At 38.6% G+C, this 27022-nt stretch overlaps 1 protein-coding gene and 1 pseudogene across 1 annotated transcript; both read right to left on the bottom strand.

The window, feature by feature from the left end:
• Positions 1–8639: 8639 nt before the first annotated feature.
• LOC122835550 lies at positions 8640–15376 on the bottom strand (annotated as a pseudogene).
• A 4437-nt stretch (positions 15377–19813) lies between these two features.
• Positions 19814–25105, bottom strand: LOC122834988 (large neutral amino acids transporter small subunit 1-like). The gene is made up of 2 exons (XM_044123608.1): positions 24286–25105; positions 19814–20118 (listed from the first exon to the last, which is right to left on the bottom strand). The coding sequence occupies exons 1-2, from the start codon at positions 24857–24859 to the stop codon at positions 19859–19861; spliced, it is 834 nt and encodes a 277-aa protein (XP_043979543.1). The 5' UTR covers positions 24860–25105; the 3' UTR covers positions 19814–19858.
• Between the last annotated feature and the right edge of the window lie 1917 nt (positions 25106–27022).

The following is a 27022-nucleotide window of genomic DNA, read 5'->3' on the forward strand; positions in this document are numbered from 1 at the left end:
CTCTGCAGCAATCCACCAATCAGGCCCAGCTGGTAGAGTGACCAGAACAAAGGCATTCCTTAATAAAAAGAAACAAGATCGCCCATCTGGAGTTCACCAAGAGGCTCATGAAGCTCATGACCATGAGAAACAAGATTCTCTGGTCTGATGAGACAAAGATTGAACTCTTTGGTGTGAATGCATCATGTTTGGAGGAATTTGAACTATATTTGCAGCAGCAGGAACTGGTAGACTACTCAGGATGGATACAACAATGTACAGAGAAATACTGGATAAAAATCTGATCCAGAGCAACGTTTTCAGCAGGACAACGATCCAACACACATGGCCAGGATCTCAAAGACTTCAGAATCATTCTGTGAAAGTCCAGACTTGAATCTAATTGAACGTCTCCGGAGAGATCTGAAAATGTTCGTCTCCCAGGCAACCAGATGGAGCTTGAGAAGTACTGCAATACAAATTAGGCGAAATTCCCTAAAGACTGGGGAGAAATGACGTCAGAGTTGTATGGCACATTTCAGGTCCTTCACAGACGCTTTAGAGTAAAATCAGTTATTTCCATTTACACACATTCATACACTGATGATGATGATAAGCTACAGGATTGCAGTCACAGCTGGCCTGCTGCAGTCTGACAGAAGCAAGGCTGCCATATTGTGCCATCAACCTTTCTGACCAACACCAGCAGGCAAGGCGGGTGAGAACACCAGGACACAACAACGAAGGCAGACGGAGTGGGAATTGAGCCGACGACCCACCCACAGAGGGGCAAACTCCTACCACCATCATCACCCCAAGTTAAGATGGTGGCATCATATTCAAAAAGATTTGAGGCTGTAATTGAGCCAAAGGTTGATCAACAAAGTATTAACCAAAGCTGGGAATGCTTGCATTATTCTTCTGTCAAATTCTTGTTTTTTTATTTTTAGTAAATTTTCAAAAACTATTTCCCACATTGTCATTGTAGGGTATTGTATTTGTGTATACAATTTTGAGATATTAATTTAAAACAATTAGGAGTAAGTTTGTAAGGTAAAACCTAGAAAAAGTTAATACTTTTCAAATCTCCTGTAGTTCTTGTTGAGGATTTGTGTGTAAAGAGAAGCTGCAACACAACTGTTATTGTTTACAGTTATTGCAGTTCACAAACTTGCTTTAACCGACTCCAAAGCTTTAAACACCCTGCAAGGAAACCCTCCGAACCATCGATTGTTCGGTGGGACAGGGAGTACATGTGACTGAATGTTTGTGTAATTTTTCTGCAGCCTACATGCAGATTCCCAGCAGGAGAATATGGAAACATTTGGCAGAACAAGACCTCTCCCACACCAACAGCCCACTGTTCTTTGTTTACATTCCCCCTCAGATCCACAACATTGGACAGAAAAATCCTTTCAGTCCTTTGAAGTGGGCAGTCAGATGAGGAGCTGGAATCTTCGTACAGCATCACGTTACGTCAGTCCGGTCCCGTGAGAAGAATTTTACAATCAACGAATAACTTTGAGGTATTTTGTCCTCATTCATAAATGCACCAGGAAACTCACCAGCAGAACGGGTGGCAGCAGCTTCTGCCATTTAGTGGGAATTAGTTTGTTCACTTAATGCTTCCAGTGACAGCTGTGGAGATTAGGAATGAGTAAACAACTCCATTCACCTGGAATACCAAACATGGCTTTCTTTGCTAAAACCTGTAGGTTAAATTATTAATGTTCAAAAATGTCTCTCTGCGATCTAGAAGTTTCACAGCCTCTCATCTAATTCTCACCCTGATGTCCCACTGCTAGACCCCAGATTGATGCACTCAGAAGGATCCGTGTTTTTAAAGGATCAGATTTCAGTGGTCTTGAGATGTTTTCATGGAGATGTAGGTCAGTCAGTTAGAAACACCCCATCTTCTCCTCTCTACTCGTTTTTTTTGTGTTGTTGGATCGGTAAGTCAGGTCGCCATCGCTCTGCAACGTCAGATGCTGCTGAAGGAGAGCCGGTGGATGATCTCAGGAGCAAGCTTAACTATAAAACAAATACCTAACAGATTTAATCATTTCCTCTATAGTTTTACTGTCTCTGTTCAAAAAATCTCACAAACTGAACAATACTATACTTTGACTTTATACTATTTCATACTTCTTCAAAAAAACAATCTTTAACATTCTTTTAAACATGTGTAATGATTTAACATTTTTAACATCGTTTTGCAGGTCGTTCCACAGTTTGACTCCTTGTATCAAGTACATCGCTCTTTCAAACAAGTTCTGAATTTAGGTTTCTTAAAATCTGTGTCCCTTAAGGTTATAACCATCTCTCTTTTCAAATTTTTTTTGGATGTTTAAGGGTAATGTTTTTAGGTGTGCCTTATACATAACCAACAAAATATTATAATCAACTAAATCATTGAATTTCAAAAACCTCAAATTACAAAATAATGTATTTGTTGGATATTTACCATGTTTTCGAGCAATAACTCTTATTGCCCTTAAAACAAAAACAGATTTTGTACTAGTATAACATGCCTTTCCCCATACCTCAACACAATAAACCAAGTGTGGAACAATTAGTGCATTATACAACATAAACAGTGCATGATCATTCAGAAAATCCCGTACTTTATAAAGCACTGCAATTGATTTTGCTAATTTTGTTCTTAAATAATTCAAATGGGATTTCCATGATAATTTCTCGTCAATTATCACACCCAAAAATTTCACCTCACTAACTCTACAAATCTCTACACCATCAACTTTAAATGGAGTGTTTACAATTCTTTGTCTCCTTGTAAATAACATATAATTTGTTTTGTCCAAATTTAAAGATAATTTATTAAGTTTGAACCATTTATGTATTTGCATAAATTCTATTTTCATTTCTTTTAACATCCCTTTTATATCATTGCTGACAAAAAAAAGTGGTATCATCCGCAAATAGAATACATTTGAAAAACCCTGATACATTTACCAAATCATTTACATATAAGATGAACAACTTTGGTCCAAGTACTGAGCCCTGTGGAACTCCACATGTAATTTCACAAAATTCGGATCTAGTATCATGTACTTGTACAAACTGTTTTCTATTCAAATCCACTGTAATGCTGGCCCTCTAATCCCGTATTTAATAAGTTTTTGAGTAAAATGCTATGGTCAATCGATGTAATGCTTTCTTTAGATCGACATAAATGCTGGCACTATATTGTTTTGATCAATAGCATTTGTTATATGTTCTGTCAGTTCCATAAGGGCCATTGATGTCGAATTTCTGGCTCTAAATCCATATTGACTACTACTTAATATATTATTTTTATCTATAAATGTATCTAGTCTATTTACAAATAGTTTCTCCAAAATTTTTGAGAACTGTGGTAACAACGATATCGGTCTGTAATTACTAAACATACATTTCTCACCATTTTGTAAATGGGAATTACCTTTGCTATCTGGAAATTTTCCTGATGAGAATGACAAATTACAGATATAGGTGAATGGTTTAATTACATAAGACATAATTTCCTTTACAAATTTCATATCCATATTTACCCAATCCTTTGATTTTTTATTCGCCATTTTGTTTACGATACTCAGTATTTCTTTCTCATCCGTTTCTCCAAGAAAGATGCTGTTTGGACAACTCCCAATTTTTTGGGTAACGTCGCTATCATCTTTTGGTATCTGAGCAGCAAGTCTTGGACCAACAACTTCATGGTCTCCATATTTCTTTCATGTTGCTTCGAGTCTCTCGATCCTCGTGTGACAATCCTCACAAAACTCCAACAAGTCTGTGCTTTACAGATTAAAACTCTGCATGACAACATCTCTCCAAGAAAGCTCTCTGCTTTCTGAGTCGTCACATGGGCAGAGTCACTGTGGAGGCATCTGGCAGCTTCAGTTTTAAATCTGGATCATTTTTATCTCTCTTTCTGCCTGAACCTGAACAGGAAATCTTTATTCAGATTAGTCATCTACTAAATCAAGTTGCAAAAATCTGCAAGACTTGTTCTCATTTTTAAAATACCATCTGTCAGGAAGGAAGCCTCTCCTTGGTTTCCTGCCATATTTTACGACTGTGGTGTCACTGAAACAGCAGCAAATACTAAAGACTGTTGCATAATCAAAAACGTGGAGTCATGGTGTAAACAACTGTTCTGTCTGAATAAAGGCAAACCTCTTGATTTGTCCTGAAACCAGATTTAAATGTGTTGTTGCAGGTTTTGATGAAAGAGAAAAACTTTTTAAAGGAAATGGAGTTTGCAGAAAGTTTATGGTGGCACAGTGTCTGCTGCAGGTTATGACTTTTATGGAGGAAACAGAAATGGGCCTTTCATAAGTTTTATTTTCCAACTTCTAGGGAGTTTTTTTAGTCTATGATTACTTTCAGACAAATGTAAACCAAATCCAGTTTATTTATTTTTTTGCCCATTATGCATCCCATGTCTGACATTTTATGGAAATCGAAACGGTCCATTTCCAATCTTTTTCACCCCTCAAAAATTTAATTTTGTCACTTCCATATATGGAACTAAATCAGATACGTATCCAATAGTTTTCAAAGTGTCGGCAGTCTGAACGGTCGCGTCGGATTTTATCCAGCTTTCACGTCATTGACCATCATAATTCTGCACCAGAAGAAGCCAGATGCGATAAATCTGAACGTAAACAATCTCTGAAGCCTTCTTGTTTTCAGCCTCCTTTGTCTTGTTATGACGACACGTTCGGCTCCTGTTGCTCAATAAATTTAAAATGAATTCACAGCCATTATTGCTTCCATAAACACTGAGCTGCTTTGTGTCGTTTTTCTTCTGTGCATGGGCTTATAAACTGTTCACATAGAAGGCTGGTTCTATTTAGTCAGTAGCATTTTTCATAAAATTGAGCATCAAGATTTGATGTAAACAGACTAATTTCTTCTCCACTAAAACCTTTGATTCAGATTTGTGGAAAAAGATGATTAACTGCAACGTAAATATGATTATTCCTATTGTTAGCACCCTTTTAAAGCTAGAAAATAGGAGTTTCAGTAACTCTACAGGCTTTTATTTCTTTTAAAAGATTTGGAGCAGATATAGACACATTTTAGAAAAGGTTTATACAAAAGTACAGCTTCCATACATTACTATTCGACAGCCGTTTATTTATATTTTACCATAAAAAAGAAATTAAATACCTTCTAATCATACAGACAACTCCAAGAATGCTCTCCGTTGGACTGTTATAGAACAACAGACTATCTTCAGTCAGAGGTTGTTATACATACCGTTGTAGTACAGACTGCTGCAGGAGACCCTCCCTCCACATATCCATCAGTATCTACAACAAAAAAGTATATTATGAGTTCAAAATTGAATTTTCTTTGAGGATCAATAAAGTATTTTTGAACTGAACTGAATCTCCACTGGTTATTTAGGAGAAAAATCATTTTCTGTCCCACTGTTTCTTCAACTCTTCTTGAAACTCTTACTGAAACTGTGAGCTTTGAGCTTTTACAAAACAAACACTCCAGGTGTGTTTGGTGTTCAGCAAATGATGAATTGTGGGAAAGCACTTCCTGCTCTGAGCTGGTGGACCTATGATGCTGCGGGCTTCATCTCTCCTGATACAGAAGGTTTTGGATAAAAAATCTGCTGGTTTCTGAAAGAAAAAATATTTAAACAATGATTATTGTCTTTCAGAAAGATAATGAGGTAAAACATTTGATCATGGAGGTGATCATGGATCCTGATCTGAACTTTGATAACCACATCAAATCTATCATAAAAACATCATACTACAATCTAAAAAATATTGCTAAAATTGGATGACTTGTCTCCCCACAAGATTCTGAAAAATTAGTTCATGTCTTTGTTTTAGTAGACTCAATTACTGCAATGGCATTTTCTCTGGATTATCAAAAAAAGTAATAAAACAGCTCCAGCTTCTCCAGAATGCTGCTGCAAGAGTCCTTACTAAAACGAAACGAAATCAGCATATCAGTCCAGTTCTAAGATTCCTGCACTGACTGCCTGTTGCTCAAAGAATAGAATTGAAAATCTCCTTAATGGTTTACAAAGCACTTCATAATAGAAACCCAGACTACATTTCTGATCTTCAGTTGCCTATTCTTAATTTTTTTAACTCTATTCCACTATATTTTAAATTTTTAATGTTTACTTTGTCTAAATTTAATCTGAAAAATTTAAATCTAATTTAATCACCACAGAAAATCAACTTTCCTGACACAGGAGTATCAGAATGAGACTTGAGCATTTCATCCCCAACAAACCAGTTTAGGCTGCATTCAAATTCAAACAGGAATCCCACGAAGGAAAAGCTTTTGTCTCAAATCTCTGAAACACCAAACAATCAGATCAGAGGAGCTGCTGCAGAAGCAGGAGGAAGACGAGGAGGAAGAGCAGCTGGCCTGGAGTTCAGAGGGAGAAGGGCCTCTCCGTTCATGTTCCTGTTTATACTGAGCAGAATCTGGATTGTTTTCTGCTTTTCATCTCTCTTCATTGATGATGGGAGCTGGACAGAGTCTCTACGGTGCAAACCAAATGTAAAATCATAAAATATACATGTAACTTATTGATACACAGCCATGAAAAAACATTTTCTCTCTATCAGATTTCTTCTTCTTTTGTCACAAAGATGAATACAAAGGCACTTTGGCAGAATTTGATCTCTGTGCTCCTTCCAGCTGATAACTGGTTTTTTCACTCTTAGCATTAACAGCCAATCAAGCGTCTTTTTCATTATCCTGGAAGAATTTTAACCCACTCTGCGCTGCAGAATCGTTTTAATTCCAGCTGTGTTTCCATTACCAGCGTTTGCAAAACTTTGTCAATATTCCGCTAATGTCAAGAAAACTATTTTGCAATTGCAGTGTTCCCATTAGATAAGAAACATGATTAAAATCACACATGAATAAGTTTGCTCACATAAAAACATTCTGCACCATGATCCTCCAACTGCTTTCTGTCGTCTTCTTCGTAGCCAGTGGCAACATCTGATCACGTGACTCATATGACGCGAAAAAGGGTTTCCATTGCAAAATAAACCAATTTCAACATGTCCAAATAAAAACACCAAAACTTTTTATCAACAAGCAAAGGTTTTCTTTTCAGAATTGCATAAACGATAATAACAATAAAGCTTCAGTTCTATCAGCTTTCAAGTGGATTGAGAGCAGAGTTGGGTTGTAACTAATTACATTTTCTCAATTACATTTACTTGAGTCACTTTTTCGGAAAAAAATTACTATCAGGAATATTTTTACTATGCTTTACTTTTTCCTTTTACCGGAGTAATTTTATTCTGAAGTACCGCTACTCTTATTTGAGAAAAATTTCTGGATTCTTCATCCACTTAGATTTATACTTTGGTCTTTCTGATTATGTGATTCTTAAATATTAAATGACTGATTATTTGATCAGTTGCTTTTTGACTTGCTGTTTATACCAAATACTTCTTTTTGCTCTTACTAGAGCATTTCTTATATGGCTACTTTCTACTTTAGCTTGAGTAAAAATATGTTGAAGTATCACTACTCTTACTTGAGTACAATTTTTGGCTACTCTGCCCACCTGTGATTGTGAGGCGAATCAATCATTTCAGCCATGATTTTGTTGGAAACAATTGTTTGTCCTCATCCATACAATCAGGGGAAGCCCGGTACCGGAGCGTCTGAGCAGAACCTGAGCTTTCAGTCTCCTGCAGCCAAACACAACAAACACCCCACTGAGGGTCGGCTTCAATCGCCTGCTCTGTGGCTGGAGTCGGGTGGAAATGTGGGTCACACCCAGCCCACCCGGAGGTGCCTGGGCGGCTTGTTTGTGCTGAACATCCCCTCATAGAGCCAGCAGTGATTCAAAGCACAGGACAGAGTCAGACTGAGGCAGCTAGAAGCGGTTTTTATTTTGGAAAACGATCCGGATCGGGTTTGTGGGAGGATTTGGCTCAGCTGGGAACAGAGTGGGTTTTAATTTAAAAACCACCAGCTGAAAAAACTTCACAGCAACTGTGTTTCCTTTAGAAATGTGCTCAAAACCTTGTCAATATTCTGCTAGAGTTGATAAAACACAATTGCGGTGTTTCCATTAAATAAAAAACGCAATTAAAAATCACGTAAATATGTTTGTTGATGAGATGTCATTAAAAACATGCCTTGTTTTACCACTTCCTGTCATCTTCTTTGTTTTTCACTCGTAGTAACGTCCGGTTGTTGATCATGTGACCCATGTGACGCCATTGGAGTTTTTAAAATACTCAAATTTCGATAGTCGAAAATACCTCATCTTATCAAAAGACGTGTTTTATTTTCAACACCGGTACGTCTTCATTAAGCATATTTATTTTCATAATTCAAATCTGTGTAATTATATGGTTTGAATTTCAAACTTAACACGGTTCAATATCTAAGGTCACAACTAAAATTAAGACTTTTCAAAACCAAAAGGAATGCAATTTAAGATCTGTATCACAATAGAGATGTACAAAAGTAAAAATCAAATGTTTGGTAGTGCCAAGATTTTTTGCACAGAATGCACACAACACTGTATGGGTTGGCAACAGAAGTGAACTGATTGGAAAGACTTGATGCCATGCAGCCAACTGGCAATAATTTGCACTTTAACCAAATCTGGTAGCAAAGAAAATGACAGAATTGATCTAAAATATTTTGATATATTACTTTATTGTTAAACATTACAGCCAGTTTCTTTAAAAATCAAAATGTACATCAGTGGTTTACAGTTTCCCTCTCAGCTGGATGGCAACCTTTATGAAGCCACGCAGGTGGAGCAAAGCATGCTGGGAGTAGCCCAGCATGACACCGGAGGGGGGAGGGGCAGGAATGTAGGCCAAACACTGGACAAATAAGCAGTGACAATATGCACTTCTTACAGTTACAGTAAAAACAACGTACAGCTGCTTAAACATCCCACTGAGCTGCAGGTGATGCTGCACATTCAATTATAGCTCAGATCAAAAATCAGGGAAGCATTTAAAACATCTTCCGAATTTACAGTAACGAAGATATTGTGAAGTAAACAAATTTCTACAGACAGAAAAAGCCATTAAAATATTTTAAAGTAACAACGTTGCATCAAAACAAAAAAAAGGCCATAAAGTAACTTAATGCACAGATGGAGCATAAAATCAGCTCTGGGTCCCTTCATTCTGCTGTTGCCCATATTTCATGTTTTTTACACCACTTGTGTCAAACTCAAGGCCAAGGGGCCAAATCCAGCCCACTGTAGCTTTTTATGTGGCCCTAAAAGTTACAGAAATCAGTCCCTACAGCTTTTCACGATCGCAAAAAGGAAAAAATCCTAATGCATTTTTTTAACGAGTTTTTTACAAATGTTTGGCAAAAATAGTCAAAATACATTAGGTTTAAGTTAGGGGTGTCCAAAGTGTGGCCTGGGGGCCATTTGTGGCCCTCAAAATGACTTTGATTGAACCCCTGACTACAAGTCAAGAACATTACAAATTTGGCCAAAGAAATAGAAAACAACTAATAACTTTTGTTTACTTACTTGATGTGAAGTTTTAGTTTGTGATCAATATGACAAGTAATAAAAAGTCACATCTCAAGTTTGCAAAATTTCTTGTAAATATTTCTAAATTTGCACCAGAAAATCTGGAATCTGAAAAACAATCGCAAAATCCTGGCGGGACTGATCAATGTAAAAAGATTTTCTTTCTATTTCATATTTGTATACCACTTTGTGTTGGTCTTTCACATTAAATTCAAATGTTTTTGATTGTAGGTCAACGGTGTGAATACTTTTGTAAGACAGTGTCTTTTAAGAGTCACTTACAGAGTGCAGACAGTCATTTATTAATATTTTGACAGTTTGATAACAGATTTCATACATTCTGACACAACTGGCCCTTTCAGAACATTTATGTGACCCGAAACCGAAAATGAGTTTGACACCCAAAGAAAACCCAAACCAAGCAGCAATGTTTCACGCCTGCTGTGGCTCCTGTGGTGTTTATCTAACTATTCTGAAGCTTTCAGAACAAGTCGCCATCACTCGGTTCTTTTCATCGTGCAGCGTCCCGCGCCGGAGTTCACGACTCCCGGGGTCACTGCTGCGAGTTTGGATAGCTGCATTGTGAAAGAGGGATTACAGGGACGGTGGCCTCTCGCCTCAACTGGACCGTAAATCAGAAATAAAAAAACTTCACGCGCCGAGGACAAACGTGATGCGTGTCTTCATCTCGACTTTCAAGTTTATCTTTCTGGCAGAGCAGCACAGGCGGGAGTAACGACAACAGACGGGCATAACGCAAAGCATGAAGGAGGCTGGACTTCTTCAGATAACTGAATATTGCTTAAACCTGAGCAGATTGCAAAATCCTCCTCTCAGTAGAATCTGTTGCAAAATGAACTGGGTGTAGAAGAAGAAACAAGTTTAATATCTGCTGAAAAGACGCTCAAAGTAGGCACTTTTTGTGCTCTTTTACTTTGATTTAAAATAAATCAGCTTGCAGTGAATGGCACCCTGGGTTCACTCAGTCTATATTTATTTACATTATTATTTATTTTATACTCTGATTTTAGTGCATTTTGTCACTAACACAGCTTCACCTGTCTAAGTATTTGGGATTTGATGTAATTAGATGTAATCTAGAGTCCGTTGAGAAAAAGAAAATGATTATAAAGCAACTTAAACATAAATTTACTTTTTGTTTTGCTTTATTTTACCAGGTAAGTTGGTTGAGAACAAGTTCTCACTTTCAACAAGGAACAAGAAGTGCTTATTAGCAAGTGTACAGCAATATCTTTCTACAGCGCTAACACATTGAGTGCACATTGAGAAGAACCAATTTTTGTGCCGCCCCTAGGCTACATTACCCTGGGTGAGAGTCATAAAGGCACAACAGTAGCTTAGAAGACTGCATTTTCCCAGCTTTAAGAGGTACAATATGATTCGTTTTAGCTAACTGAATCAGTCTGATGAAAGCAGACTGATGAGATCAACCTTATTCAATCAGATGATATAATCCTGACAAGATTGACTGAAAGTCTCAAACAACTGCTATTTCTTTTAATTTTATAAAGTAGAAGAAAAGACAAATCAGGTGAGAATTAAACTAACACAAAAGAGAAATCGGAACATTTAAAGGCACTAAGGTTCATTGAATCTTATACTTTCATTCCCACGCTCTGTGTCGCTACGAGTGTGCTGCTCTAACGTTGCATGTTGTGCGTCTTAGTAACAAAGACAGAGTTAAAAAAACAACTCAGTTAAAAGTTAAAAAATTTGTGAAACACAGCTCTGAATGTCAGACGTATTCAGAGGAATTTCTTTGTAACAGATGAAGAAAATATTCAGTAAAACAAACAGCAGCCTGAGAAGACTGAAAAAGGATTTGTGATTTTGCAGAAATCTTTATGAAAATTTAAAGGAGAATTTTGCTGTAAACAGACATTAGATAGAAATCTAACTTGTTGGGTTTTTACTGAACCTGAAGCTCAATGTGATGCTTCCATAATGTAGAATAAATATGATTTATGATAATGTAATCATTAAAATCAAATAAAATCCCCCTCAGTTACCCTTACTCCCTTATTGATAACGGGTCTGAAACAGTCAAACCAAAAATACAAGTTTTCTTCCATCCTCTGTAAAACTGTTCATTAAAATAAAACAGGAAGTGATTGTATTGGATGAAGATCCCCAGAGGAAACCGGTCATATAAACACTGGTTCTGCTTCCAAAAGCAGTGTTGTGTTGTTAGAGTCCAGCAGCGTATGCCGCTTTGCTTGTCACCTCTACGGCGCCTCCTGCAGGAAAGGAGTGAAGGAGGAGCGGACGGTGCGACCCCGCAGAGGCTGCTGCACCCGGAAGTTGTTCACCATGCTCTTCTGGACTTCCTCCTCGGCAGAGGTGAACAGGAGGCTCCGGAAGACCGCCAGCTAGAAGGAAAGGCATGAAGCACTGACAAAAACGATCAGATTTTACAATCCGATGATATCTGTATTGGTCCTGGTATTGATAAAAATTCTAGATCGGGTCTCGGTGACGATGTGCTCTGATTAACGTCTTGTTTTGTTATTTGTTTAGCGATATATTAAGAATTCCTAATTGGACTTTCTGAACCATTTGAAAGAAGGTTTGTTGCGTTTGGTTTTTACGTTTTTGACCAAGATAGTCAACCTTTTGTTTTTGTCATTCTCAGTTTATTATTTCATAAAAGTGTTCAGCTTCTATGCACCACAAATCTGGAACAAACTTCCAGAAAACTGCAAAACAGACAAAACACTGAGTTACTTTAAATCTAGACTAAAACCTCACCAGGTTAGAGCTGCTTTGGAAACAATCAACTTTCTGATGTGACCTGACTAAATGTGTAGCTTCAATCATTGACTGTTCTATGACTGTATTTTTGGGTTTTTATGACGTAAAGCCCTATGAACTGCAATGCAAATAAACTTGATTGATTTCTCTTTACCCTGGTTCTTGTTAGGGATGCACTGATCCACTATGTTCAATTCTGATAACAATATTTTAGGCTTGGTATCGACCAATTCGATCCGATTCAGAGTGATACAGCTGAATTGCCTAAAAGTGCTTCTTTTATTTGTTTTGTTTTTTTTAAACAGACATAAATGTACTGAATTATCCATTTATTTGGTAACTCTGGACCAGTACAGCTGACCAACAGCTTCACAATCTTGGTCAAACATGTAAAAACTTTAATTTTGATAAATGTTCTGGATTTACTGGTCCACTGACATTTTTTATCTCCAGTTTAGAGTTAAGAACTGCAACAAAATCTGGCTTAGAGAGATGGAGTGGAGCGCCACCATCTGGCTGGAAGTCAGAGTAAATTAGGGATGAAATTATTAGCTCAAATTATTCGTGATGAATCAATTATTGAAATAATTGTCAACTAATTTAATATATACATTTTGCATTTAAGATAAAATAAAATTTGTTCTACCATTAGTTTGAGCTTCACCGGACTGAAAAACAAATCTCGCTTTAAGCACCTTTTGCCATCTAATTATTAAATCAGTTAATAATAACAATAATAATGATAATAGTACAGCCTTCAAAATACTGACGAAAAATGAATCAGAAATCTTTTTTTTTTAATGTTGGAAGTATTTTTCAGCTCCAGATTCATTCTTTGTTACCAAAGGAATGTTATTGAGTTTTAGACAATAAAGTTTTTCTTTTCTTACTTGAAAAAGTAAGAAAAAAACTAATAATTGCTTAGTTCCATGTTTTCATGCATTTCTAATATTGTATAATAAAGCGTAAAATCTTGAGAATGAGACTTTTATTGTCTGAAATAATCAATAACTAAAATAATGTTTAGTTGCAAGCATAATAAAACTTCAAACATGAGCTCTAAAGCAGAAGATTTTTTTTTAATATTGTTGTGGCATATTTATGGGTTAAAATTACAAGTTTATGCACTGAAACCGAGTCCTGAATAGCAGGGAGTTTTTCTTCCTTCTGTTTAGTTAAAACTGAAAGCACTGACTATATTTGGCCACTTGGTGGCAGTAGAGGAGCTTTGATTCCCTTCTGAGTGACCCTGGAGCATCTAAACTTCCCCAAATATCTGGTGAAAATTAACAGCTTCATTATTTTCCTTCAGCAGAGGAGACTAAACACATTTATAAACACTAGGGAAAGAATCTAGCAACTTTTTCAAACATGCAGCACATCATCTAAAGTAAAGAGACAAGAATCAGCATTCTGTATTAAAATAATCGTCAGGTTTGAGTCAGACACATACCTGGTCATGGCTGACTTCAATATGCTGCTTCATAACGATCCAGGTGACGGACTCTGTGAGAGGGGGTGTGGTCAGAGAGCCGTGGTACGTCCAGTAGTCATCGATGTTGGAGGGAAGCAGACTAGCTGGATCAAAGCGGTTAAACTCCACCACGCTGTCCTGAAGACAAACAGAGACAGAAAGAAAACGGCTTCCTGAGATGTTCAGTGTAGATGTAGTGTGGTTCAGAGTTACATGCAACACCAGTAGAGGGCGCCACTTCAACAACAGATTTTAGTCGGAAGGTTTGGTGATCAGATGTGTCCAAACATGAAGCTTGGACACATTTTCCAAAACGTGTGACTGACCTTGTGTCTGATAGCAGGCAGAGCGTCAACCAGCTTGTGTGTATGTACACATAGACTCAGTGTGTACCTTCAGAAAAATTCCAATAACTGCGAGTCCGTTTTCCTCCATCACCGCCTCCTCGAACAGAGTGTACCTGTCAGAGTTCCAGTGGACCAAGTGGAGCTGAAAACACACACACACACACACACCACAAAGAGTTTCTGTAAACTGAAACCTGATGCCCTGAGTGTTTTCACACAAACTCAAACTGCAGGAACTCTCCTGTGGGCACCAGAGGTGAAAGGACAACATACACAGAGGAACATCTTGTTACATGAAACTGAAATGGAACAACATAAAAACAAAAAAAAATTTGAGTCTAGGGACATGAAACTGGGCAGTGGAACCAAACTTAGAGGGAAAAAACAAATGTTTATTTAATGCAAATTAAACATTTTTCTGAGTTGACGTAGGAGAAGCAGCAGAGCTAAATAAATGAAGACTCTGTTTAGATTGGGACGGCCTTTTTCCAGTCTTAAAGTAAAACCATGACTGGGACCTGATTAAAGAAAAAAATGTTTTTACTTCAGGATTTCAAAAATAATTCAGGCATTCATTAAAGCCAGAGTACTTGCTAGTAAAGGACCAGTTCTGATGTTTTTGGTATATTTTCTGCTTGCAGTATGTTTCACAAGCAAAAGAAAATTCCTGTTTTTCATGTCTACAATGTGTTTTTCCCGTGTTTGTAACAAAAACTGACCTCCACAACTTTTGTAACTATTTCTAGCCAAGAGCTATAGTTTCAATTTATGCAAAATATGACAAATTCAGTCTAAAACATTTTTAAAAATTTGGTCTTTTTTGCTATTGTCTGATATTTTTCAGACTCATCCTGCAGTTGCAGTCATGTTTGCTTGAGTAGAGGCTTGATTATATGCTCTTAATATGCTATTGATCGCAATTTACCAAAGGACACATGCAATTAATCATGATTGACTGGTCATTTGTTTAGACTTTTATTAAACAATATTCAAACCATGATATTAAAAACCTACTAAGGATGAAGTTCTAATGTCGTGTTTGTGTTTTAATGAAACACATTCTGCTGAAAACAGATGAACTTCACTGCTCTTCATGTTTGTGTTAGTGGAGCTCGTTCAGTGCTGACACAGTACCTCTGCAGGAAACAGCCGTCGGTCCACAGTGTGCTCTGAGCCCCAGTCGTTGCTCTCGCCCCAGTGGAAGTGGAACTGACAAAGCCTGTATTTGTCCTGTAGAGGGCCTCCCTTTAGAACTGCACAATAAATGTACAGAAGATATCAGGATATTAAAACAGGCTACAGGCAATGATAATGGTGAGTTATCACTGAAAAGTTTAAATTAAGTTTCTTAATTATAGTTTCTAACTGCAGGGCTTGTACACTTTTCTCACAGTAAAATTTAAACACTTTCGAGGTAGGGTTTCAAACACTGGAGATAAAAACAATGCTAATGAAACTAAAAGAGACAGCTTCAATTCACAATTATATGATATCACTTGTTACTGTTATTAATAATAACTTGTAATAGTATCCTACCTTCTACAGCAAGGAAAAGGCTGCTTTATTTTTGAAATGTCTCTTACATCTGGCTGGTCTGAAAAAGTAATATCTCTAAAATTGTTCTTGCTAAGTTTTCTGCTATTTACAAATAGAAATTATTTTAGTAATTCTAACTGATCTAAAACGAGAAGTTTGATCCGATTTCCATATTATTTTTTTAATCAAATGATAGATTGCATTTTATTATAAAACTGTGCCATTCGAATATCAAGCACTTTTAAGGACTTTATACAGAAATCAAGCACGTTCCAAACCCTGGAAACACCTAATTGAAAGGTTTTCAAGCAAGTGTTACACAGTTGGTGATTTGTTTAGTTTTTAAAACTCTTCATGCTGCATTTAAACAACCAGAGTCACAGAAAAAAAGAAAAGCAGGTTTTCTACGTCTGTCTCCGTCTGATATTGAATTGAGCTGAACCCATCAAGTCCAAACCACCAAACTCATTTATTAATTTGCCAACTTCCAGGAAAATAAGATTTTTTTTTTTTTACTTTCTTCAAATTTGGACATTTCCTTTAGCATTTGGTAGAATTGGCTTTAAACTTTATGACCAGAGTCAAATACTTTGGATTTCCTTCCATAAGCTTCTCACAGTTGGTGTTCTGAGACTTTGGCCCATTGATTCTAACAGAACTGGAAGAACTGGGTCAGGTTTGTAGGCCTTCTTGCTCACACTTGTTCAGCTCTGTCCTCAGATTTCCCTGAGATCAGGGATTGATCCACTTGAGAACAATGACTCAGTTGTACGTTGTCTGGAATAAAAGAAGCGGTCTCATTCCTACTCACTCCTGAACAGAGGGACAACTTTAAACTCCTCCCACATCCTCATTGTGTGCATTTTGTTCACGGACGGATGAGATTTCATAGTGAAGGATACCGACTGCCTACATTTGTCGTGATAAATTCCCTCATTTCCCACAATCCTAAAGGATACTAGCAAGTGTGCTAGCTAGCCCCGTTTTTCTCTAGCAGGGCAGCCTCCACACACCTGCCAGATTATGTTGGGGCAACATGAAACTGCTGCTGCGCATGCTACTCAACAAGTTGTTTCTAGGTAACCAAAGAGTGAGTGAGTTAGTCGACGTCATCAACCTTACCTGAGTGAAGTTTGCCCCCCACCTTCTTCAAATCTAACAACTCTGGATCTGCTACATTAGTTATATATCTGGACAATATCCTGCTAAAGTGTGAATGTGTTTTGCTTTAAATTGATCTCCTCCAAAGTTATTTGTTAATTATTCACTTAGTTTTTTGTTGACCTCATTTGCAGTGGTAGGAACACTTCTGCTAAACTGCTAATGTGCTAATGTTGAAGCTAACATTTAGTTTAGTGTTTTTAATAACTTTGAAAACATTCAGTGCTCTTAGCTTCCACTAAATTAATTTTTCTGATTTACTAATTTACTTGGTTGTTTTTTTTAAACAGTAGATGTTTATATTCATGTTCTTACTTTGGAGTGGGTTCTGTTTCACACCTTCTCTCTTTTTGAGAAACTGGGTTAAACAAATTAGGTTTACAGAATAAAACACTTAGATGAACAAACAAGCATGGGTGTTAAATACATTTTTAAAAAATTACATATATGAATTAGGGATCTGCATTTATTGTAATTATCATAAAAACATTTTATTTATCATTATCACCACAAATTCCAATTAATGATGTCAAAACCACCAAAAACTATTTATATCTGGTATATTTGTAACTCACATCAGGGCCTATGAAGATCTAATTGGGTTTATCTTAAACCTTATTAAATCACCTTCTTTTCCAGAGACCCTGCTTTATAAGAGACATAAATATTTGTTGGGTTTTGTTCATTGATATTTGGTGAATCAATGCTGCATGAGGTTCGGCTAAAACCTGCTTTCATAATGAACTCTGGGCTCTCTGGCCCAATCAGATCTCCTCCTCACCTCCCTTCCTGCTAACCTCTCTTTGTTCTCCAAGTCTGAACAGTTTCCACTCAGTGTGGAGCGCCCACCAGTCAGCTGATCCCATCTCTGACCTGTGACCCCCGACCTCCACACAAACACACGTCGACTCTCCTCACAGCTGCTAGGATTTCTACATTAAAGAGGTCCTATTATGTAAAATTCACATTTTGCTTAAATTTGAGTCTCTGCTGCTTCTAAAAACAGCCCAAGTTCTTAAAAAAACCACATCTTGTTTTTTGGAAATAATTTTAGGATTTTTACGAGCCGTTTCAAAACCGCTCTGAATATAACGTGACAAAGCCTGGGGCACTGCCCGTTACCTGGCAACCACAGTGGGGCTCCGCACTTTCTATCTATGCAGAGCTATCAACAAATTATAAATCGTGCGCTAAAGGGAACTTTTTGTCCCCCTTTAGAGACAAAAAAGGGGACAAAAGTCAAATTTTGTATGTTTTTGTACTTCCATTTGGGTTTCTACTGCTTCTAAAAACAGCCCAAGAACAAAAATATACGGTATTTTGACAATAAATTAATAATTTTTACTGTCTGGAAAACAAGCCCTTTCAAAAACTTCCCGATTGATGAGTCACGTACTGCGCTGTTACCTAGCAACCCAAGCAGTCCATTTGCTCAGCTAGTTTAACCACTGCATGCACTGTGCAATGGCTGCTGGAAAAGATTTGTTTTGTTGTTGACGTACCATCCAGAAAACACTTTGTGCATTATTGTTGGTTGTGCATAAGGTTCCACTTCTGCTTTTCAAAGATGTATGCATGTACAATTGCGCATTTATTTGCAGCCATTTTCCTGTGCGATTCTAATCGTTGAGTTGGGGGCGTGGCCAGCATAAGATTATTTAGATTTAAAGAGACAGAGGCCCTAAAACAGCTCATTCGCTCAACATAGCCAGAACTGAGCAGAATGAAATCTCATTATCTAAGAATAATTATGTGCAAAAAATGTAGTAAACATATTTTGTGTAGCCCTTAATTTGATACCAACCTATTCAAGGAAGGATAATAAGTCACCTTTAAGAAGTGCTGAGTCATGGTACGGCTGCAGTGATTGCTGAGTTTTATTTTCTTGCCAAAAGAACGGTTCTGGTTCAGTTCTGTACTTGCAGAATCCTCCAGTTTTTATGACTGAAGCTGAAACTTGAGTTTCTTCTGCACAAACATGAAGTAACTGATATTTTCCAGTAAGAGTTTGACAGAAATAAACAGAAGATTTTATCCAGAAGTCAGAACAAGGCAGTTTCTGCTGTGATCTTTTGTTTTGTTTCACTCTAAACTCCAGTTTTTATCAGTTTGGTGTTGTAACTGTAAGGCAAGCAGCAGAAGCTGACAGCGTGGCAACAGTTCAGAGAGGAATATTTGGGTCTCAGCTGCAGACACGTCAGAGATCGTCTCCAAGGCATCATTGTTTGAATTAATAAACGCTGCAGCCGAACAGACAAAACAGACATCTGTGTTGGTCTCAGTTTGCTTTCCCTGCAGGACTTGATAGCCGACTTCCCTCACCTCAAACGTCCTCCTGACAAGTTTGGTCTACACGGCTCTTATCTTAATACGGCTCTGTTTGGTGCGTTCAACAGGAAGTGAAGCAGCCATAAGAGACCGGCTGGCCTTGGCAGAGACCATCCACAAGAAGAAGTGCAGATTAAAGCCTGCAGTCACGATTTTCCTCACTAGAAAGGAAGCAGAATGCTGGTATGTCACCTCTGGCATTTAGGGTCATAGCAGCTTTGTTTTGCTGACATAAACCTGTTGAACCTTCCTCTGGAAAGCATTGTAACATTTTGTTGACCCACTTTCTGTCTGAGTCATGCCAACACTGAGTAATTACAGGTTAAACTGGGTGGGATCTTGTTGTTCCTCGTATTCGGTATCAGAACCGGTAATGGGTTCCCTGCTGAAGTGGAGATGAGAGTCTGAAACTTCCAGGTGTTCAGAAAAACCAGGATGTAGAGCTGCTGTAAACGATTACTCTACTTATCAAGGTATCTAAAATTACTTCTGTTCTGTAGCGGCCAATAAAACTAGTAAAACAAATATATGAAAGAGAAAATGCTTTTAAGTAAACAATTCAGACATTTTATTTCTCAAAATGCAATAAAGTTCAAACGTCACCTTTGGTCTCAAGTATGGGGAAAGAAAATTAAAGTTGCATAGATTTCTACTGAATAAAGGGTTGGATTTTTGCAAAAATGATCAAAGTAAGACGATGCGATAAAAGTTCAAGTTAGTTTTTAGTAATAATTGCTAACTGCTGTAAACTGTATTGTCAGTTTTGTCACAGGTATTAAAAGATACTAAATAGTTTTTTGGAAAGGAAAGAAAAGGAAAAGCCCACCACACACAGGAAGTTGTGTGGATTTGCGTCTCGAGCGACGTACCTTGGCCGATCTTGACGAAGCCGATGATGATGATGAGGGTGAGCGCCAGGAGTTTGGCGGCAGCAAAGATGTCCTGCACCCTGGTGGCCGCTTTCACGCTGTAGCAGTTCACGAAGGTCAGCAAGACTGCAGAGAAAGACGAGGCAATAAGACGGAGACAGAGGAAGTATTCTAATGAAAAAACTGTCTTAAATTAATCCTAGTTCATTTAAGGGTTTGTGATTAATTAAGTCCAATTAATCTTATTTTAATCAAAAACTGCATATTGACAAAATAACATTTTCAATTCAAAATCCCTTTCTGCTGATAAAGTATGAACTCAACAACAAAGATATTTATCGTTTTTAATCTGTTATTTAGGTTCTCCAGTCATCAAATTGGTGCTTTCAAATGTTTCAGGAACTCCTGATCATCCATGGAGCTTTTTCAGTAACGTGGACGTTGACAGATGCGTTAGCGTCGGTGCTGCTACATGTGTAGCAATGAGTTGCTATTTTAGCCTTGAATAGTTTTGCTGATAAGCTTACTCCTTTAAGCACAACTTGAACACAACTTTAACTGAACTACAGTTTGTTTGCCTAGAAAGCCTGGGTCGTTGGTGTGGTGTGAATCCTCGGATATGAACTCTGTTTGGACTGAAAACCTAACTTCTGTCCGGTTTGGATGCATATGTGAACTCCAAGTGGACCAGAGACCACTCCAAAAGCCGAAAGTGGACTGAATCCCAGGGCATTCTGGGTAAATACAACCAAAATAAATATGTGAGTCTTGTGCTACTGGGAGAAAAGACTAGTGTTTTTTTTTTCAGAAAGATGCTCTGAATGTCGTCTTCAGATGTTTTTGTTCTGTTTTCTTCAGTGGTTCTTGGTGCGGCGCCCCCACAGGCAAGGAGGGGAACAGGTTTTTCAAACGGTTTGGTTGGTTTGAATCAGTGCAGAGTGAAAGCATCGTCCACCAGATCGAAGCGTAACAGCTGAATTTCCATTGACTGTATAACTGTGCAATTTCATCCATCCATCCATTTTCTTACACCCTTCTTCCCTAATGGGGTCGGGAGGGTTGCTGGTGTCTATCTCCAGCTGCGTCCCGGGCGAGAGGCGGGGTTCACCCTGGACAGGTCGCCAGTCTGTCGCAGGGCAACACACAAGATACATACAAGAACATACAAGACAAACAACCATTCACACCTAGGGAGAATTTAGAGACCAATTAACCTGACAGTCATGTTTTTGGACTGTGGGAGGAAGCCGGAGAACCCGGAGAGAACCCACCATGCACAGGGAGAACATGCAAACTCCATGCAGAAAGACCCCGGCCGGGAATCGAACCCAGGACCTTCTTGCTGCAAGGCAACAGCTCTACCAACTGCGCCACTGTGCAGCCCTAACTGTGCAATTTGCCATTTCAAAAATAAAGCAGCTTAATGGTAACATGCCAATTTTGAAAATACTCGTTTGTCGATAAAAAGTGTTGATGGTAGGATGAGGCATTGTGTTTTTGCCGTATCAAAATTGGTTTATTTCACAAAACTGCAATGAAAACATTTTTTCGCACCACGAGTCACATGATCAACATCCAGAATGTAGGAGGACGATGGTGAACCATGCTGTTTAATGTGTGAACAAAGTTATTAATGTGTGATTTTAATTACTTTTTTTACTTAATGGAAACACTGGAATTACAAAAATGTGGGGTCTTTTTCAACATTATTGGAATACTGACAAAGTTTTGCACACATTTGTAATGAAAATGTGCAATTTTGGTCCCCAATCGAACCGATTCCATCAGGTCTGATAGTCTGGTTGTTCTAACACACCTTAATGTGCTTAATGTTGTTTAACAGGGAGAATCAGAGCTAAAATTAGAGGTGGTTTTAAATGGAGAAAATGACAGGAATCTTCCAGAGGCTGTTCAGGTGAAATATGGTATGAAACATTTAAGATGTGCTGGAGATGTTCAGTGACTGATATCAGAGGTTGGTGCTACAACTGGAGTATTTCCTATAAAAAAAATAATTGTTTTGCTCTACAGATATAGGAACATTTGTGCAACAGCGAACAGCTGCTGCAGTCCGTCTACGTCCGCGGAGACGGAGTGTCCCTGAATTTCGTAGAAATGGTAAACATTTCTGTGGGAGAATAAAAACAACAAAAGAAGAAAAACTCTTTTCAGAAGCGCATGTACAGTGCTGATACTCGACATCCCCTGAAGGGGCCCAAAAAGCCCATTAGAAGTGATTAACTGAAGCAGCAGGTCCATTCAAAGCTCCTAAATCAGGTTGGAGCCACAGCAGAGGACGAGGCGGCACAATGAGGCTCTGTGGCAAACACGACAACACAAAGGGAAAGAGGTCGCGTACAGTACCGGGCCGGACTGTTCTGGGTCCGCCAAAAAAAAAGAAACAGGTCAAACAGAGGAAGAATTAGTCCGTCACAATTAATTCTGCTAGATGATAAATTGTCCCAGAAGTTATCACGATAAACGATAATATTGTGTTTTAAGTAATATTGTGGTAATGGCATAATGATGCAAGAACACATTCTCATTGGAAACGTTCAATTCTAATTTAACACCGGAATTTAATTTAACAGAACTGGAAGACATCTTAAATATCCAAAATAAATAAAACAACAAATAAAATGAATTATGAAGTCTCTGTAAATAAAAAGGTCCAGTTGAGACCAAAGCACCAGACTGAGAACTTTTCTCATCCGATTTTTAGTAGAAAGAGAGAAAAGAGAAAAATTCAAAATCATACAAATAAAAATTATTCAGTTTGCTTTAAATTATGATGCAGTTAATTAATTGCAACAGGTCTAGAATGAATGGGGACAAAAACAGACACACTGAGAACATGGGGGAAATGTCCCTGAGCAATCCTTATGACACACACACACACACACACACACACACACACACACACACACACACACACACTCTCTGAGCCTCCAGGAGTTCAGCTCAGTCATGTGGTCTCAGTCTGGATTTAGCCTTCAGTCGGTCTGGAGATTAGGTACCAAACTGGCTCCACATTTATATTAACACACAATCAGCATCATGTGCATTCACACAGAGACGGTGTGTGTGTGTGGGTGTGTGTGTGTGTGTGTGTGTGTGTGTGTGAGGCAGCTGAGGTTTCCTGTCAATTCATGAATCCCGAACAGAGAGAGGTGAAAACTGGACGAAGCAGATGATAATCCAGAGTTAATCTCATTAAGACTCCAAGGCAAAAGCAAACCGTGTTAAATGTTACCAGAACCTGAAGACAAAACACTCTTTAGTCAGGAGCAATAATTACAGCGGATCAATAACATTGATAGATTTCAATTTGATTTAGTTTTATTATTTCAGCAGATATTGTGAAGCTGCAAAAGTCCAGTTTGGTTTCATCTTTATGAGTTTGTCTGTATATTATTTGTGAAGTGATGTGTTATATTTGTGTTAATTGGATTAATTGATAAAACAAATAAATGTTTATTATTTTGTACAAAAGTACTTCAGGCATGAAGCATAATGTCACAACTTTTGTTTTATATATTCAAGGAAATGCATGGAAGTAAAATCTATTTATATTCTCACTCCTTATCCATTTATTCTCATATCTCCTACATAACTTTGCATGTATGAAATAGTGAATTATCATCCATAAAGTGGGAAAGTTTGGATCGGTCGTTTGGAAAGGGGCACAATAAAAATATAATACATTTATAGTGACATTTGTTCTTACATTTAGAGCTACAAGACGATTAGAAACATATGTATTGTGTTTCTGTGTTTGATATGATGTAGAGAACATTGAAATGCCTTGATGCTGAAATGTGCTATACACATAAAATTTGATTGATTGATTGATTGATTGATTGGTCAAATAAAAATTTACCCAGCGTTTTGTATCAGGTCTCCCAAGATAATACCTCTGATATTTTATGCTTTTCATTTGTTTTCTTGCACTAAATGAAAGTTCACAACTAAATCAACTGTTTTCAATTGAATATAAAAACTTTTCTTTAAAAAAATATTTTTTATTAAACTGTTTTATTGTTGTGTAAAGGAGTGTAAATGAGCGTGTGTGTCCATAACAGCAGCTGATGTAATAACGCGGCGCTTTTTCACCATTAGCTTAGAGAAATGCGCGCGCAGCACAGTACCTACAGCAGCGCACGTGGTACTAAAACTGCACAAGTTGTACAGGTGAGACAGGAAGTGTATTTCAACCACATCCAACATCTCAACATAATCCAGAAGTTGCATCACAAGAACCCGAAGTGGGCTCGGTTCCACCAGGATACTCACGGATGCAGAGGCAGGCCACCAGCTTGGCCCCTTGCTCCGGTACCGGGCACACCGGGAAAATGGGCTTCAGCAGGTAGGTCGCGAACACGTAGGCGACGATGTACTGGGAGGAGGGCCGGATGATGAGCAGCTCGATCCAAAGCTTGAGGAACGCCAGCAGGGAGCCGTACACCTCCAGGATGTAGGCGTAGTCCCCCCCGGACTTGCTGATGGTGGTTCCCAGCTCTGCGTAGCACAGCGCTCCCACCGTGGAGAACACCCCGCACACCGCCCACACGATCAGGGACAGACCCACCGAGCCCGCTTCCCGAAACACGCCGGTTGGCGTCACGAAGATACCCGAGCCGATGATTGTGCCCACGATGATAGCCACGCCGTTCATGAGGGTGATGGTCCGCTTCAGGGCGACCCCGTCCTCCGCTGCGTCCGCCGGCAGGAGGCTGCTGGGACTCCGGGCGTCGCTTCCCGGGGTTCCGGCTGGACTGGAGCCGGCGGACAGCATCCTCTCGGTCACCTGCCGGTCCTCCTCCCGGCCTCCGGAGGAGTTGGAGTTTCTCTTCTTAACCGATGACATCTGCGGTTGCTTCCTCTTTCTTCTTCTTCCGTTAAGCTGCCCCCTTTCCGCTGTTTGTCCCCCGCGATCCGGGACGGGCTCTGACTGACGCTCAGGCCGGACTCAGACACGAGGAGTCCACGGTGTCTGAAAGCGTGTGTTAAAGCAGCGTGGTTTTCTGACACAATCTACAAAGAGATGTGAAGCAGACATGATGGAACCTCCTCTCATCAGGGACTGCCCACTTTTCTGCCCTCTAGCGGTAGATGTGAACAGTACTCCCATTGCCTCGACATCCCTCAGTTTTTATGGGTCAAAAATACGATGGTTTGCGAGTAAAACAGAATTTTGGAAATTAATCTAAAAAAACAACAACAAAAAAATCAAAAAAATCAAGGAAAACCGTGGAAATTTTTGAGTTTCAAAGTTGCAAATTTGGGAGAAAAAGCTCAGAAATTTTGAGATTAATTAGAAAAAACAAGAAAATTTTTGTTCTTGTAAAAATTAGCTAGAAACAATTTTTTATTCTCACTAATTATGAGATTAATCTCAGCAATGTTCTAGAAAAGACATGGAAATTTCTGAGATCCAAAAGTAAAAAAAGTGAGAAAAAAAGTTAGTATATTTATATCTTTTTATGTCTAATACTTGTATTTTTCATCTAGGATTAGATGACAAATCAGCAAAACATGTTTTTTATCCCTAATGGTGTAGGAGTGAGAAACAATCACAAAAAACTGCATCGGACAACATTTCCAGGCACGTTCACAAAGCAACTGAACCCGTTAGACCGGTGCTTTGTTTCCAATGAAATACAACATGAGGGTTTCTAATTGCAGTAGAGATGAGGAAATAAAGTTTAAATCCTTTTTCTTACGGTAACTCTGGATAGCCAAACCCAGAATGTGAGTCATATCTGGGATCTGTTATCATTAAAACTAATCTGTAACAGAAATGCAGTGTTTTGGATGGTGGCTCTGCATTCCTCTCAGCCTCTGACTTGGAAAGCAGATGAAGAAATTACCAGCAACTCAGTGTGGTAAGGTGTCAAACTCCAGCCATCAAGGAAAACTTTTAGATGTGTCCCTGCTTCAACACACCTGAGTCAAATGTACTTTGGACCATTGTTCTGCCATCACCTAAATGAGTTTGAGGCTACAAACCGATCCTGCTTCAGGATTTTCTGGCAGAGCAAAATTCATGGTTCCATCAATTGCAGTAAAGTCTCCATTGTTAAGTGTCACTCTTGCTGGTTAATGTCTGGTTTGGTTTTAGTCAAGTTGGGTGTGTCTCCATCACTAATCTGTTCCTCGCTGTTGTGGGCAGCAATGTGAACAGGCTGAGAGCGCGCAGGAGTCCAATGATGTTTGCAGCATCACTCAGCAAGAGAGAACCTCATGGTTGTGGTTTTGATGTACTTGAATAAACCCAGATGTTACATTTTGTACTAAAAACAAATAGCCAAAAGTGGTAGCATGAAATCAAAAGAATTATCTGATCTCAGAGAAAAGATTGTCTTAAGGCATAAATCTGGGGAAGGATCCAGAAACATTTCTGTTGCTCTGTCAGTCCTAGTGAACTCCATGACCTCCATCACTGGTCAATGGAAAAAGTCTGGTACTAGATGGCCGTCTAAACTGACTGGCAAAGAAGGGCTTTAGTCCGGGAGGAGACCAAGTACCTGATGGTTACTTTGTCAGAGAACCTTCCAGAAGCTCAGCCATCTCTGCAGCAATCCACCAATCAGGCCCAGCTGGTAGAGTGACCAGAACAAAGGCATTCCTTAATAAAAAGAAACAAGATCGCCCATCTGGAGTTCACCAAGAGGCTCATGAAGCTCATGACCATGAGAAACAAGATTCTCTGGTCTGATGAGACAAAGATTGAACTCTTTGGTGTGAATGCATCATGTTTGGAGGAATTTGAACTATATTTGCAGCAGCAGGAACTGGTAGACTACTCAGGATGGATACAACAATGTACAGAGAAATACTGGATGAAAATCTGATCCAGAGCAACGTTTTCAGCAGGACAACGATCCAACACACATGGCCAGGATCTCAAAGACTTCAGAATCATTCTGTGAAAGTCCAGACTTGAATCTAACTGAACGTCTCCGGAGAGATCTGAAAATGTTTGTCTTCCAGGCAACCAGATGGAGCTTGAGAAGTACTGCAATACAAA

The sequence above is a fragment of the Gambusia affinis genome, linkage group LG08 (assembly GCF_019740435.1).
Source record: "Gambusia affinis linkage group LG08, SWU_Gaff_1.0, whole genome shotgun sequence".
Classification (NCBI taxonomy): Eukaryota; Metazoa; Chordata; class Actinopteri; order Cyprinodontiformes; family Poeciliidae; genus Gambusia; species Gambusia affinis.